The 13657-nt window shown below is 37.2% G+C and overlaps 2 protein-coding genes across 3 annotated transcripts; both read left to right on the plus strand.

Moving 5' to 3' along the window:
* The first annotated feature begins 4776 nt into the window (after window positions 1-4776).
* On the plus strand, window positions 4777-9389 carry LOC106958426 (uncharacterized). 2 transcript variants are annotated; one of them, XM_015050316.1, is made up of 8 exons: window positions 4777-4882; window positions 5120-5188; window positions 6048-6169; window positions 6279-6339; window positions 6423-6575; window positions 7285-7374; window positions 8005-8196; window positions 8758-9389. In XM_015050316.1, the coding sequence occupies exons 2-8, from the start codon at window positions 5128-5130 to the stop codon at window positions 9135-9137; spliced, it is 1059 nt and encodes a 352-aa protein (XP_014905802.1). In that variant the 5' UTR covers window positions 4777-4882; window positions 5120-5127; the 3' UTR covers window positions 9138-9389. The 2 variants fall into 2 exon arrangements, with proteins under 2 accessions (XP_014905802.1, XP_014905803.1); XM_015050317.1 differs by having other exon boundaries at window positions 4791-4882; window positions 5104-5188.
* Window positions 9390-9860: 471 nt separating this feature from the next.
* LOC106958427 (uncharacterized) lies at window positions 9861-13276 on the plus strand. Its single transcript, XM_015050318.1, has 9 exons — window positions 9861-10081; window positions 10222-10373; window positions 10522-10643; window positions 10735-10795; window positions 10890-11039; window positions 11617-11694; window positions 11930-12004; window positions 12116-12316; window positions 12655-13276. The coding sequence occupies exons 2-9, from the start codon at window positions 10313-10315 to the stop codon at window positions 12942-12944; spliced, it is 1038 nt and encodes a 345-aa protein (XP_014905804.1). The 5' UTR covers window positions 9861-10081; window positions 10222-10312; the 3' UTR covers window positions 12945-13276.
* The last annotated feature ends 381 nt before the right edge of the window (window positions 13277-13657 follow it).

A 13657-nucleotide genomic window follows, 5' to 3' on the forward strand; every position in this document is an offset into this window, starting at 1 on the left:
GAGAGCGAAGCACCAGCTGGAGCTCAAACAGCATTTAAAAGAGACAAAAAGAGAGAAAACAATATTATTTTTGGAGTCGTCGTAGCATTTTCTTTCTCATGGTTTTGCATAAGAACTTCTTCGCGACGAGCTAAATGAAAACGAGGTTGAGATATGTTTGACTCGAATGTATTCTGTTCATCGTTTTTTCAGTGCTGGATTTCCACTTAACGACAGCTCATTCGTCCCGTGGAGCGACATCTCACGGCTACATTGTAGAAAACGAAGTGTGTCAGTGATCGTCTTGTTGTTCTCTCTGCCTGCTTCTTGCATCCCATGAACTCAGCCATCAATTTGTGGAAGTGCTGCAGCAGCTTTTGCTGCTACACCTTCACTATGCCAGCCCCCTCTTCCCATCTCTCTCCAGGGAATCTGCCCAACCCTCCTTTCATGCTTTAGTCATCCTGCCTGGGCTGCGGCAATGTCCCTCCTGGCTCAGTTTCCGAAACACTCGCATTTAGAACTGTCCTCCTCCTCTCACTCCACCCAGCGTGTCTCACGGTATCACCGCTGGATCCACAGGGATGATGTGTTGTTGTTTTTTCTTTTAAATCCAATCCTAACGCTGCTAGAAACCCACAGCAATGGCCTGTCTGAACTGTCACCAACCTGAACCTGCCACATTTATCTTACCAAGCAAACAGCAGACCGAACAACCTCAAAGTTGTGTCATAGGTCACGCTAAGCCAAACATCCGCACGACGTTGCTTTCCTGACAGAAAGCGCCGCTGCGTATCGGGAGCTCCTCGAAACAATCGTTAGTATCGCCTGTCTTTGAATTGCTGGAATGCGGTTCAGTTTAAGCAATTAATTGATTGACAAAATTGCTGCGCGTACTTATTTCCAGCCAATCCTTCAGCAGACTGATCGATACTCCTATCGATGCTGCGTCCAGAAAGGTGGATGCTCCGTAGTGACCCTGCGGGGCAGGTTTAGCGTTATTGCACATGATATGAATCAAATGTAGCTGTTTGGTTCAAATGATAGTCAGAGCCCACCTGCTCCATAAACAAAAGAAAACCTAATTGAAAGCCAACGCGGTGTCGCGCACCATAGGTTGTCAGTCAAAAGCAATATAAGCAAATTATTCTGAGATTGAGATGTCCATATTCTTCTGCGTTCTTCGCCCCCCCCCCCCCCCCTTCAGCCCCAGTCCACAGTAAGTGAAGAGAAAGGAGTGGTATTTAATCAAAGAAAGTGTCACATTAATTCAGACAAATCTAAGCAATCTAGTTTTCTAATAAAGCTGTCATATTTGCATCCGGTGACTTACACTCACCCACGTCTTGAGATTAATTCCAGTCACAACCTTTTGATTTATGAATGAATAATTCTAAAGAGGCGTCTGTCCCTGTGAGCATGTGTGTGTGCGCGCACGCGTGTGTGTGCGTGTGTGTGTGTAAATTGGCAGCTGCAAAGCCTCACTTTTTAATCTCTGAAAATCACAAGATTTGATCGCTGATAGCACAGAGACGAGGTATCCGACACAGGATTTGAATCATTGGTTTCTTGTTTCAGACCAACTGCTAATCTCATGCTTATCTCATTTCCATTCCTGCCGATGGGCCGTGCATGAGAATTTGTTCCCACTTGACATTGTCTTTCCATATTCATCCCTTCAGTGGTAAAACCCAAAGGTCATCGTCTGCTCTTTCCAGTGTGCACACAAAAAAGAGAAGGAGAGAGAGAGAAAGACAGGAAGAGAGAGAGAGAGAGAGAACGCTTTTTTCTGCAGCTGTTGTTTTTTTTCTCTTGCTTTTTTTCTTCAGTAAAAGCAACACAGGAAAAAAAAAACATTCAAGGTTAGTCATTTTGCTGTCTTCTGTTTTTCCTGTTGTTACACCAGAATTACAATGTTTTTCTTCCAGTCGTTTCCCAAAATCCAAGGGCGAGCGAGATGAGGAAATGTTCCAGCATCTAATCTGGTGTAGGAGCCATGGTGTATTAACCACATAATCCTTCATGACTTTTACAAGTATATGATTTCCAAAGGGCATTTCTAACCTCCTGTAAGACTATGTTTATGGTTTTGTTTTGTGTTTTGGAAACCTATTTTGTAAAAGGGTGTTAAGCAAAGATATGAAAAGACATTACAAATAAAATTGCAACAAAGGAATACAAAATGACAAAAACACAGACAAATGAAGTCTGAAATAGAAAACAAGATGTACAATGACGTTAAATTCAATTGTAAACATAGTTTATTGATCCCAAAGTTAAAAAAATAATTGTTGTTGTAACTCATATTAATTAAGTTTCTTCACACAGGAGGATGCTGTTGCTGTGCTCCTTTATTGGATGAAACAGTTTCTGACTTCATCTCAATGCCTGAGCCAAATTACCTCATAGAGTAAGCTCATTTCAGCCACTTTTACCCATGATCCCATTATTTTAGTTATGATCTAGATTTAATTACCAAAGGTCAGAGGTCAAATTAAGATGCTTACATTACTGCAAACACTCAATCTGTCCATCATTCTCCTGCTTCATTTGAAAAAAAAAAGTCAAGAGTTTAAGTTGCGATTCCCTTCATTGTTTCACTTTGAGTGAAACCCAGATCATGATTTCAGCTGTGAAATAAATCTTCCCTTACTCATTTCAGAGGAGTATCTTTGATATCACCTTGTTAGTTGTGAATAAGAGCAGCGGGTAAGACTGAGATGTCAGCTTGGATCAACTTTTGGCTCCTTCTAAGATTTTCTGAAGGGACTGTGGACTTGGCATCACCTAAAAGTGGCCAGGAGCCAAGTAGGCTCGTATTACTTTCTGTGAAGTTCCCAGATTTTATTTATTTTTTTTATTTTATTTTTTTTAAATCAAAAGAGGCCAACTGCTGGTGCCAGATTACCGTCTTCTGGGCAGATTTGGCCACTACTTCCATGAAAGACTGGACTGCGGTTTAATCCCTCTTTCTGATGTTTTTTTTTTTTTCTTCAAAAAGGTGCGTGAAACTGAAGACACTGGAGGAAGATCTAAATCAAAGAAACAACAGCTGATGTTAAGCTGGTGTAGTGGGAGCCTTTGAATGTCACTGCAGTGTTGAGCTACAGTCAGATACGCGCAAAACTTTGCTTTATTCTCCCTTCAAAGGCTCCTTGAGGGAATCCGAGCGGAGCTGGAAGGAGCCGTCTCAGCCCCACCTCCTGCAGAAAGTCTGACACAGGAGAGAAGTTTCACTGTCGGCTGTCAGGCCTGGGAGAGGATCTTGTTTGTGCTGAGTGACTTGGAAGTCAATGGGGGAGGAGAGGGAAAAAAAATAAAAAATCTACTGATGCTTTTCGCTCTTGGACGCCTCTTTGTTGCTCTTTATTTTTCCTGCTCTGCGCAAAGATACAAAAGGAGGAATGAAGCCTGTTTGGGTTGCAGAGTTGCGACAGGCTGGAATCAGAGATAAACTGAACACACCAGCAACTATCCATGTACATGTCTTCATTGAATTGGTCTCTGTTATTTTGACTTTTATCTGTTTATGGTCATAATTATTGGAGATTTTAAGAAACTTGGGGAGAGAAAGCCATATGCAGATGATTTTGTGAGACTGACAGCGGAGGAACAGCAGGTAGCGCTGTACAGTACTGCACCCTGCTGGCTTTGCTATGTGAGCACGCTGTACCCTGTCACCGACTACTACAGTTAGTATATGAAGGAGGTTTCCAGGATGAAGGTCAGAGGCAACAACACAAATCTCTGTCAGTGTAATGGAAGCTGAGCTTTCAGTGCTTGTTCACAATGTGATTGAACACATCTCATGAATTTTCCTGGAGGACCAGCGGGTGTCTTGTGCTGAAGTCAAGTTCAGGACTCTTTACTGACGTTGCAACAATGAAACATCGTGAAATTTGGTGCAGTTTTCCAGATAAAAACAAACAAACAAACAGACTATAAATAACACCCACAGTCATGCAGGTTTTCCCACATTCCTCCTTACTAAGTCCTCCTTTAAATAGATTTCATCATAACGATCAATGCGGTGTTCAGCTCTTTACGTTCCCCAGATCAAACTCCAGCACTGAAAAGGTGCTGAATCTGCTCAATAAGGCCAGGGTTTCTTTAGAAGTGACCCTGATGGAGAGTTTCTGAAAGTTTTCAAAGTTACTTTCAACTTTCTTTTATTTATTTTTTTTATCACTCCACCAACAACTATTTTCAGAGGATTAGTCTTGTTTGTTTGTTTGTTTGTTTTGTAAAGCGTATTAATTAAATCTGACCTATAAATTATTGAGGCAAACAAGGTAAAAAAAAAAAAAAAGACATTTCCAGCACATTCCTAAATGCCAAAGATGGCAGGTTGAAAAAGGGAATGCAATATTTTTCCTCAAAAGAGCTGTTACCTATAAACATAACATTCAGAAAACTATAAACTAAAGGATTGTGTGTGAGCCTTTTTTCCTCACTGGTCTAGAATGTATAGCTCCATTAAAATAAATTATTTCAAAATGTATTTAAAATAATTGTCAACCATCCCATTCTCAAAACAAACATTATTCAATATTTTTGGGAGGAACTTTTTTTTTTTTTTTTTTTTTTTTTTTTAAGTGTCTATTAAAGGGCCTAATTTAATCCAACGATACAAACCTTGTTGGGGGGAGGGGTTCTGCTCCATTTCTTCACATTTTCATCTCTTCTTTTCAGACAAAAATCAAAAGAGAAACATGGCAAGCTTATTTTACAACAGAACCGCATGTTCTCTATTATTTTTTTCTAGCTTGCGACGTACTGATGGGCGGATTTACAACCGCGTCATCTCCTCTGACGGCCGCCGTTCCGTTTGAAGCCTTTACGTAATGACGTGAGTAGAAATAGCTGCGGTGAAGTCACTTTGACTTTGTGATAACGGTAAACGGTGAGTAATAAAACAAGATCTAGTCCAATCTTTACTCAATAAAATATGTACGGATGATTTAACACGTGACGTTTATTTATTGTACTACCCTGTTTTTTTGTTTTGTTTTGTTTTGTTTTGTTTTATACCAAACTCGTGTTTTTCACAGTCGTTCTGCATTTAAAGTTTGTAGTAAATTAAAGACGAGACGCATGCCTTGCCATACTAATTATGAACAAAAGTCTGTTTGCTCTTCAGGATAAGTTATGGCTGTTTTGCTGAGGAAAGTGAGACGCACCAACGCAGCAGCTGCCTCTGTGCTGGAACGTAAGTGGCTGTCTTCACAGGAGGCAGCTGGGCTGACCCTTCAGACCAGACTGGACAAACTGCAGATCCGGTTACACAGACTCGGTCCCACATTCGCAAGCATGGACAAATCTGTCCTCGACCTCAAAAACACTTCTTCCTTATTAAGTAAAATTAAATAAATGAGTGTAGCACACCAGCAGTGTGATTGGTGTGCTGTTCTGTCTCTGATAACTAAAGTGCATTGCTAAACTATTATTTTTTGCAATTTTTTTTCACTTTGCAAACTCTAATTTCAATGTGTCTCATTGTAGTTTTATGTTAAAGATGGACAGATGCATTTTTGTGATTTAAAATGGTAAGTTGTCTCGCTTTCAACATCTTTTAGAATTACGAATCTGAAAAGTGTGGCTTGCAACTGTGTTCAGTTCTACTGAATTAAAACTTTATGCAACCAGCTTTTGATGCAATTACAACAACAGGTTGTTTAGGGTAAGTTTCTAAACTTTTGCTCTTATTTCTTTACAAGATTGCACAAGCTCAGTATTACTGGATGAAGAACCTCTTTTGCCAAAGGTCCTCAAATTGATTTAGCTCTGGACTTTGACTAGACCCTTGTAAAACATACATCATTTACTCAATTCCATTGTAGTTCTGGCTCTGTGTTTAAGTTGTTGTTTACATATGAGGAGGTAAAGCAGAATGAAAACAAATCATACCACCCTATTTGGTATATATATATATATATATATATATATATATATATATATATATATATATATATATATATATATATATATATATATATTTGAATGACTTGTACCACTGTGTCGCATAAAATCACATGCATTCCCAATAAAATGTCAATATTCATTTTCAGAAGCAGATTTCCGCACAGATTCAGAGATCCGGTCTCTGACTCGAGCAGACCTACACGAGCTGTTTCCCGGACCGGAGAAGCTGAAGCTAAGACGGATCATCTTCAGAATTATAAAGAAGCATGTGAGTTTTTTTTTTTTTTTTCCTGCACTTTGTGTGCTGCCTCTTTGCTGCTCATAGAACTGCACAGTGTGCATAAATTCTCACCAGTTGGCTTGTTTTATTCATGCAGAAACCAATAAATGTACTCCTGAAAGAACTCGAAGGTTTCGTGCTACCGTACTCCCTCAGGGGTAAAATAGTTTTCCAGTAACGCTACTAAAAATCCCACTACAGTGTTTTTCCCTTCTAACACACATTATGCTTTCTTTTTCAGATTCTCTATCTTGCAGTGGGGTCTTGGTTGACTACCTTCATACCCTGAAGGGCATGAAAGATCAGCTGAACAATGTGCAGAGTGTCATTGAAGCTCACATTCATTTACTGGAGGACATCAGTAAAGCTCAGCCACACCAGGAACAAGACTCAGGTTGTTATGAATCATTATTGTAATGTGTGGTTTTGGTAAATGTTTCCGATGGTTTTCTAAAAATCTGTAGACCCGCGTTTTAATCAGTGTTTCCTTTCTATTGTAGTAATTCATTAACTTTACCTTTAACACCGGTTGTGATTCAGTGGTTTTCATCTAACCTGTGTTTGAACAGAAAAAGCTTTTCGAGCCTTAATACCAGTCTGTGCTTCTGGTGGTAAAAACCTTTTGAAATTAGGTGGAAATGATCATTACGGAGCCGTGTGAAATCTCACAAAGACCTCCGACTCAAATCGTAATACGGTCTTTTGATTATACTTCCTTCAAATCTGATGTTCTTTTGTTCAAGTTATTTTCTTGTTAAAATTCAAAGATCCTCTGAAAGAAGCTGCAACATTATTCTTTGACGTTGCTTTCCATTATGTTGTCTGTCCACACAAAAGCAACGCTTTACAAAGCCCTGCAAATACAGCTAACGTAATACAAGAAGACTTGCCGTTTTGTATCTAATAGCTCACTCACTTTGAGGTTAAAACAGATTAAGTTCTATGATTTAAGTAATAATTTAATTAAACCAATAAAAAGCTAAGGAAAAGTGATAACTTAAAATGGGAATGTGGAATAAAATAAATAAAACAGACTAAAGTAGAAATTACTGCTGAAAACCATATTCAGATTATTATAATTTTTTTTTTTATGTACCTGACAGATGTTTTATCCAGCCCTGGCACAAAGGCTCCCAGTCTTTCACCAGCGCCTTACATTACACCAGAGAACGGACATTCATATGCAGCTCAAGGTAAATCTCAGGTTACTTTCTTTTATATATATTACATGTACATTTCTGATGATGTCATATTTTTGTTTATCTGCCAAGTATTTCTCTGGCATAGAATAATGTTTTAATCTATTAATGATCTAGCATTGCCTTCCTATTCATCCAACACTGTAGCATAGACATTTTATTATTGTGATAAGTCATGGTGCCACAGATTTGTGGGACATGGCAAAAAAAAAAAAAAAAAATCTTTATGGTTGTTGCTACTTAGCAACACTGGGTACACAGTTTGCAAAAGTGGCATATAAATATTGTTACAATTACCATCTAATAATGTTAAATAATCTCATGGTGATGGTGGTAAGCTACATTGTAGTCTGTGATTCAATTGGAGCCTTGCATAGTATGACATTTGCTTTATGAAATAGAATTATTTGGATTGGCTTTTTTCAATCACAGAAAAAAAAAGATACACTTAGATTTGAATGCAAAATGTCTCCGACCATTTTTACAACTTCTCTCAAGCAAAATTAGATCTGATGGATTGAATCTGTCACCAATATTATAACTTTCATTTTTATTTCTAAAGTAATTTCCATCTAAAATTTTATTTAGTCGATCGGTTCACAAATGTTCATTCGTTTCCCGCAGTGATGTACCAGATGGTTGTCGGTGGTAAAACCTTTGATGCCCATCTTCAGCTCATGGCCGAGGTCCAAGCCCAAGTGCGGGGCCGGGTTCAGCTCCTTTCATGCAGTAAGGACGGCCAAGTTTTCCTAGTCTTCTGCCCAGTCACTTCCCGAACCGGGGCAGATGTTGATGGAGCCATGCGCAATGTAACAGGTAAACAGAATATCAGATCTGACAAATTAAAATGAGATTCATTTATAATTTTGCTTCAACTTGTAGTTATTTTTCTGCGAGGTGAAGATTTAGTAAATTGTTGAGCAGAAATTGTGTTAGTAGTCATTTATTTAGATATGTATTTGACTTAAGCACATTCTACTGGAAGAAAATCTATGAAATATCTATCTCTATGATTTTACTCATTTCATATGTGTTGTACTATACCCAGTGACCTTTATTATATAATATTCAATGATTTACACTTACAACTAATGAAAACATGACATCTGTGATGAGAATATTATATAAGACCAATAAAAAAAGTACAGAAGTGTTGGCTTAATGAAAGTATGTTTTATACCTGATTATGTTTGTTATTTTCTAAAGGTATTCTTAATCTGACAAACAAGCTATTCTGAAACACATATTGTAATGTAATGAACATGGCTGTAAAACGTTGTAACTTTTATTCCACTAGATGTCACTATTTCTCTCCCGCTTGACCTTTAAGTTTTAAGTTTTCCCAACAGCAACAATAAAGGATTCTTGTTTTCACAGGAGGGGAACCTGTTATCCTGGTGTTGATGCACCACACACTTAGCATCAGGCCTACAGCAACAAGGAGGATGTGGTCGGATTACTCGAATATCGTGCTGCATGTCAATATTTTCTACCACAAGAAAGCGCGTGGACTGTTGAAGTGTCAAGAAAATAATGCTGCTGTGATCCAGATACAGAACAAATTACTTGAATACTGCACTCCAAGAAGCAAATGGGCCGTGACTGGTGGATATAATAGCCCTGACATTGACAGCTGCTCCCATTTGGACGGTGAGGGCAGCGAGTTTGGCTTTAGGTTGTTCGACAGTGACAGTAGCAGCAGCAGCACCAGCAGCAGCAACAGTGATGCTAAAAGTATTTGGGGGCCTGTAGAATAGAGGTTTATATATTTTTCTCTCTCTTTTTTTGTCAGTTTACAGTGATGTGAAGTTATAAGCGTATTCATTGTAAATTTCAATATATACTGTAGTTGTCTTGGGATGTTGTACTGTAGTATATTGTGACTTTTATATTTGTCCTTGTATAGGTTTCCTGTAAGCAATAGTGGTGTTGAACAAATAAATAATACAATTCTGTTATACCACTTGCAAATGTAATCTAAAAATCCAATAAAATAAATTTTCAGTCTCTAGTTTATAATTAATTTCATATTCAGATTGTATTAAGATAAATCTTTCTACTGCCTGGGACAGGGAGCATGTGTTGCTAGATAAAGAGGACCAAAATAAAACAAAAACTAGATTGAACAACTAACTGCATGTACCGGTATATATAATGCTTTTAAATACTTTTTAAATTATTATTTATAGTTGCATTAATTGCTTAAAATTAATCATATTTGCACATGTTTATTTAAAAATTAGAATGCTGCACGAGAACAAATGTAAAGGGGTTTTAATACAGATGTGTTATGGCCTACGCAATTATAGGGACAATTTCTGACTTGATACTCGCCCAGTAGTCATCAACACCCTTCACAAGTGGAGGAAACCACAAACGGTCATTGATTAAAAACAAAAAAAGAAGAAAAAACAGAACGTCCATGAAATGTTTTTTTCTTTTTTCAAGCACATTTTAAGTGGTGAAATAAGTGCAACAACACTTCATGCTTCTCTCTGATGAAAATCTTTGTGGAGATGCTGAGGTAATTAGTTGGCTGTACTGGGGCAAACGGGCTTCCATAGATATGATATTCACCTGCATAGAGAGGGAGAAAAGTATTTGAAAGAGGCTCCAGGGAGGTTAGAGCGCCCTCTATGCTCTGACGTGAGAAAAACAGCTCTGGTCCACTTCAGTTTCACTTTCTCTTGACTGGAAAAGGGTGAGTATCACGAAGCTGAAGTTGGTTTCCAATTTATTTGTGTTGTGAACTAAGCTTTACAAATAGACGCCATATTACTCAGGATGATTCAGTGATTTCTGACGTCTATTTGTTTCTCCTTTCCACTTTCTTTTTTACAGGCTCATTTTATCGTGCTAAAGGGTAACCGAGAAGACACACGGAACAAAAATAAACTACCAAGCTGTCCTGTTTTTATCCCCCTCCGATAAAATGAACGGTTTGCTAAGGGAAATACGTAACCACAATTCAAGCGCAGCGAATACGCTTGAAAGTAAGTAATTCATTTATCGGATCTGCAACTAGACAGGCCTCTGCACTTCATTTCTACGGGCTCAATACAGGGACATATGATTCATACGCTTAATTCAGTTGTATTATCACTGTTGTTTTAACATGTAACCCTGAAAACCATTTTTCAGGAGCAGATTTCTGCACAGACTCAGAGATCCAGTCTCTAACAAGAGAAGACCTGCATGAGCTTTTCCCTGGATCTGACAGGCTAAAGTTGAGGAGGAAGATCTTTGAAATAATAAACAAGCATGTGTGTGTCCCCTATGCATTCATACAAACCTAGACTGATGCAGTGCATACTTACCTTTAGATTAATTCGCATTTTGTTGTATTTTAATCAGAAACCAATTGAGAGGCTCCTGAAAGATCTTAGAGGTTTCATCCCAGATGATTCTATAAAGGGTATGTTTTTCTTTTTTTTTTTTTTTTTTAATTTTTTTTAAAATGGGGATATCTTCAGAAAAGCATGATTGTATCAACCTTGTACTCTGTTCAGATGCCCTGACCAACAATGGGGTCTTGGTTGAATACCTCCATCTCCTGAAGGACATAAAAGCTCAGCTGAACAATGTGCAGAGTTTCCTTGAAGCACACATTAGTTTATTGGAGGACATCAAAGCTCAGCCACAGCAGAAACGTGATACAGGTTGAGTTTTCTCTTCATTTTCGTAAATCTTACAAGCATGCTTCATTGTATTGTAGCTTCATTTATCACAGTTTGTTTTTTCAAATGTTTATGCTGTTTCTAACAACTTGACTTATTTTTACTAAAAGGTTTTTTTTTTTTTTTTAAAAAACGCATGGTTAAGAGAAAAAAACAGCATCTAATTTACTCCGTTTAGATTTCTGTTTTGTACCTTTATCATAACACATTTTCCCACATGTTATTCACGGCTAATGCTGGTTTCCAGTCCACAAAAAGCTCAAAAATATTTATGGCTTTCTGTTCATGTTTGAACTTTAATCTATTGCCTAATATTCTGTATAGACAAAAGTAGACAGATGCTTGTTTTTGCACACAGGGGATTGAAAACTGGAAGACAAAAGCTGATGTTTCAATTTAACAAATTCCCTAATGATTGATTGATTTTTTTTTTTTGTTACTGTGTCATAGTTATGTTTAAGTTACAATTTCTCCTTTGATAGTGAATACTTTTTAATGTTGAGCAATAAATAAAATACAGCATATGAACTGAGGTTTACAATGACTCTGTGTTTCATAGGTTCTGCTGCTAAGGCACTGGCTGGTCCAACAAGTTCCTGTTTTGCAGCAAATGAAACCACTTCACAAAAATCTCCAGGCAAGTTTCACTTTCTCTCTGGTTTTTGCATTACTGACATTTAACCTCTTTTGTAATATATTAGTTGTATTAATAATTTTGGAAAGCTGAGCTCATTTGGAAGTAATTTTGAATGCTCTCTTAAAATGAAATTAAGCAATATATATATATATATATATATATATATATATATATATATATATATATATATATATATATATATATATATATATATCCATTCAATACTCTTTTTCAGTGCATGTAAACCAAAGTGCCGGGGTCTCCAGGTCAACAAGTTATCACTCTGTTGGTCGTTCCGAGATTGCACAAGGTAGCAATTGTCTTTATGATCTTCATATCTCTTGATAAATGTTTTTATGTGATGGTGAAGTTATTCGTATCTTTAAATAGTTTAACTCTGTGGCTGTAACTTCCCCCTTAGTGACGGTGAAGTACAACATGGTGATCAGTGGTCAGACATTTGAAGCCCATCATCAGATTCTGAGCCAAGTTAAGAGCTCAGCCCAGCAGCTGGACTTGGTGGAGAGCCAGAGCAGTGAGGATTGCCATGTCGTGTTGGTCTTCTGTCCAATTGTTTCACGTACAGGAACAGATGTGGAAGCAGCCATGAGAAACGTTACAGGTGAGACAATGAGTTTTTCCAGACTGCTGTATTGATTGTAAACTTACTTATATTTGTTTCCAATCAGACCTTTCTAGGCATGTATATTTTCAAATATGAGATAAGGTTCTTAAGATTAATTTATTAATATAAATAACAAATTACCATGTGTTACTTAAAGTAACCTTGCAAAGGTTTTTCAAAGCCTATAATTTTGCATTTTTGCTAATAACCTTTTGCCCTTCAAGGTGAGATAAAAATTAAAACATTTTTGCATCCAAGGGAGAAAGACTTACCGTAATCTTCCACTTACTATATTTTTTTGTTCTGATATTTGTTTTCCCTTTTGTTCTTCACAGGTGCTAAACCTGCCATTCTGGTCTTGATGCATCACTCTCATGAACCAAAGCATATTGCCACAATGGGATCCTGGGACTACAACCCTAAGATTGTGCAGCATTTCAGTGTTTTCTATCATGAGAGATCAAATGGATTAATAAGCTGCAAAGAAAATAATGACGCCATCTCTGGAATACAGCAGGAATTATTAAAATATGGAGTACGTACAGAGCCCCCTTATTCTGTACATACTCCATATTCAGATAGTGAGAAACGAGGCAGAGGTTTATTTGGGTTTTTGTCAAGATAACAACTCATAGCTTGCGATGGATGTGCTGTGACAATTATAACAACCAACAGTGTAAAATAGTTTGGCAAGAAAAAGTTTAATGATTCAGATCTGCCTGTCCTTATACATGGTAATTGGGGGTGGTTAAGTGATTTAAAGTTAAGTCAGTGTTAATATTTATAGTTAATTCTTACATACTTTTTTGCCTAAAATAATAGAAGAAATTGTTAGACTGCATTGGTGAGAGGAAAGAAAACCACATGTTTATCTTTACTGTTTTGTGTAAATGTTTTCTGACATACCTGTGGCTTTAAACAGTGATTGTAATTCAACAAATAAACCATGTTTCAAAATGGTTGTCATAATTATTTTTATCATAACCAAGACTTTGTCAAACTAAGAAAACATTTGACAACAAAGTCCTTTTACATGTGATCTTGAGGTTTGTGTTGAATAATCTGGTCCACTGTGTAAGCACGTTTATTGCAAATATATGTTGGTGTTGCAATGTAACAAGTTCAAAAACAACATTTGACCAACGTCTTTTACTTTACAATTTAGTCAAATGATAAATTCAGTGTGCAAGTAACAGTATGAATGTTAGTGTAATGTTTGTACTTTTGACAAACATTACACTAACATTCATGTATAAGATTTTTTCCTATCTCTTTGTTTATGCTTGAATTTCACTCACTAACCTTGATTTAGTGATAAAAAGCCCAAGAGCTTATACT

This window comes from Poecilia latipinna, unplaced genomic scaffold, assembly GCF_001443285.1.
Source record: "Poecilia latipinna isolate Pla-1442-1.1 unplaced genomic scaffold, P_latipinna-1.0 Scaffold985, whole genome shotgun sequence".
Classification (NCBI taxonomy): Eukaryota; Metazoa; Chordata; class Actinopteri; order Cyprinodontiformes; family Poeciliidae; genus Poecilia; species Poecilia latipinna.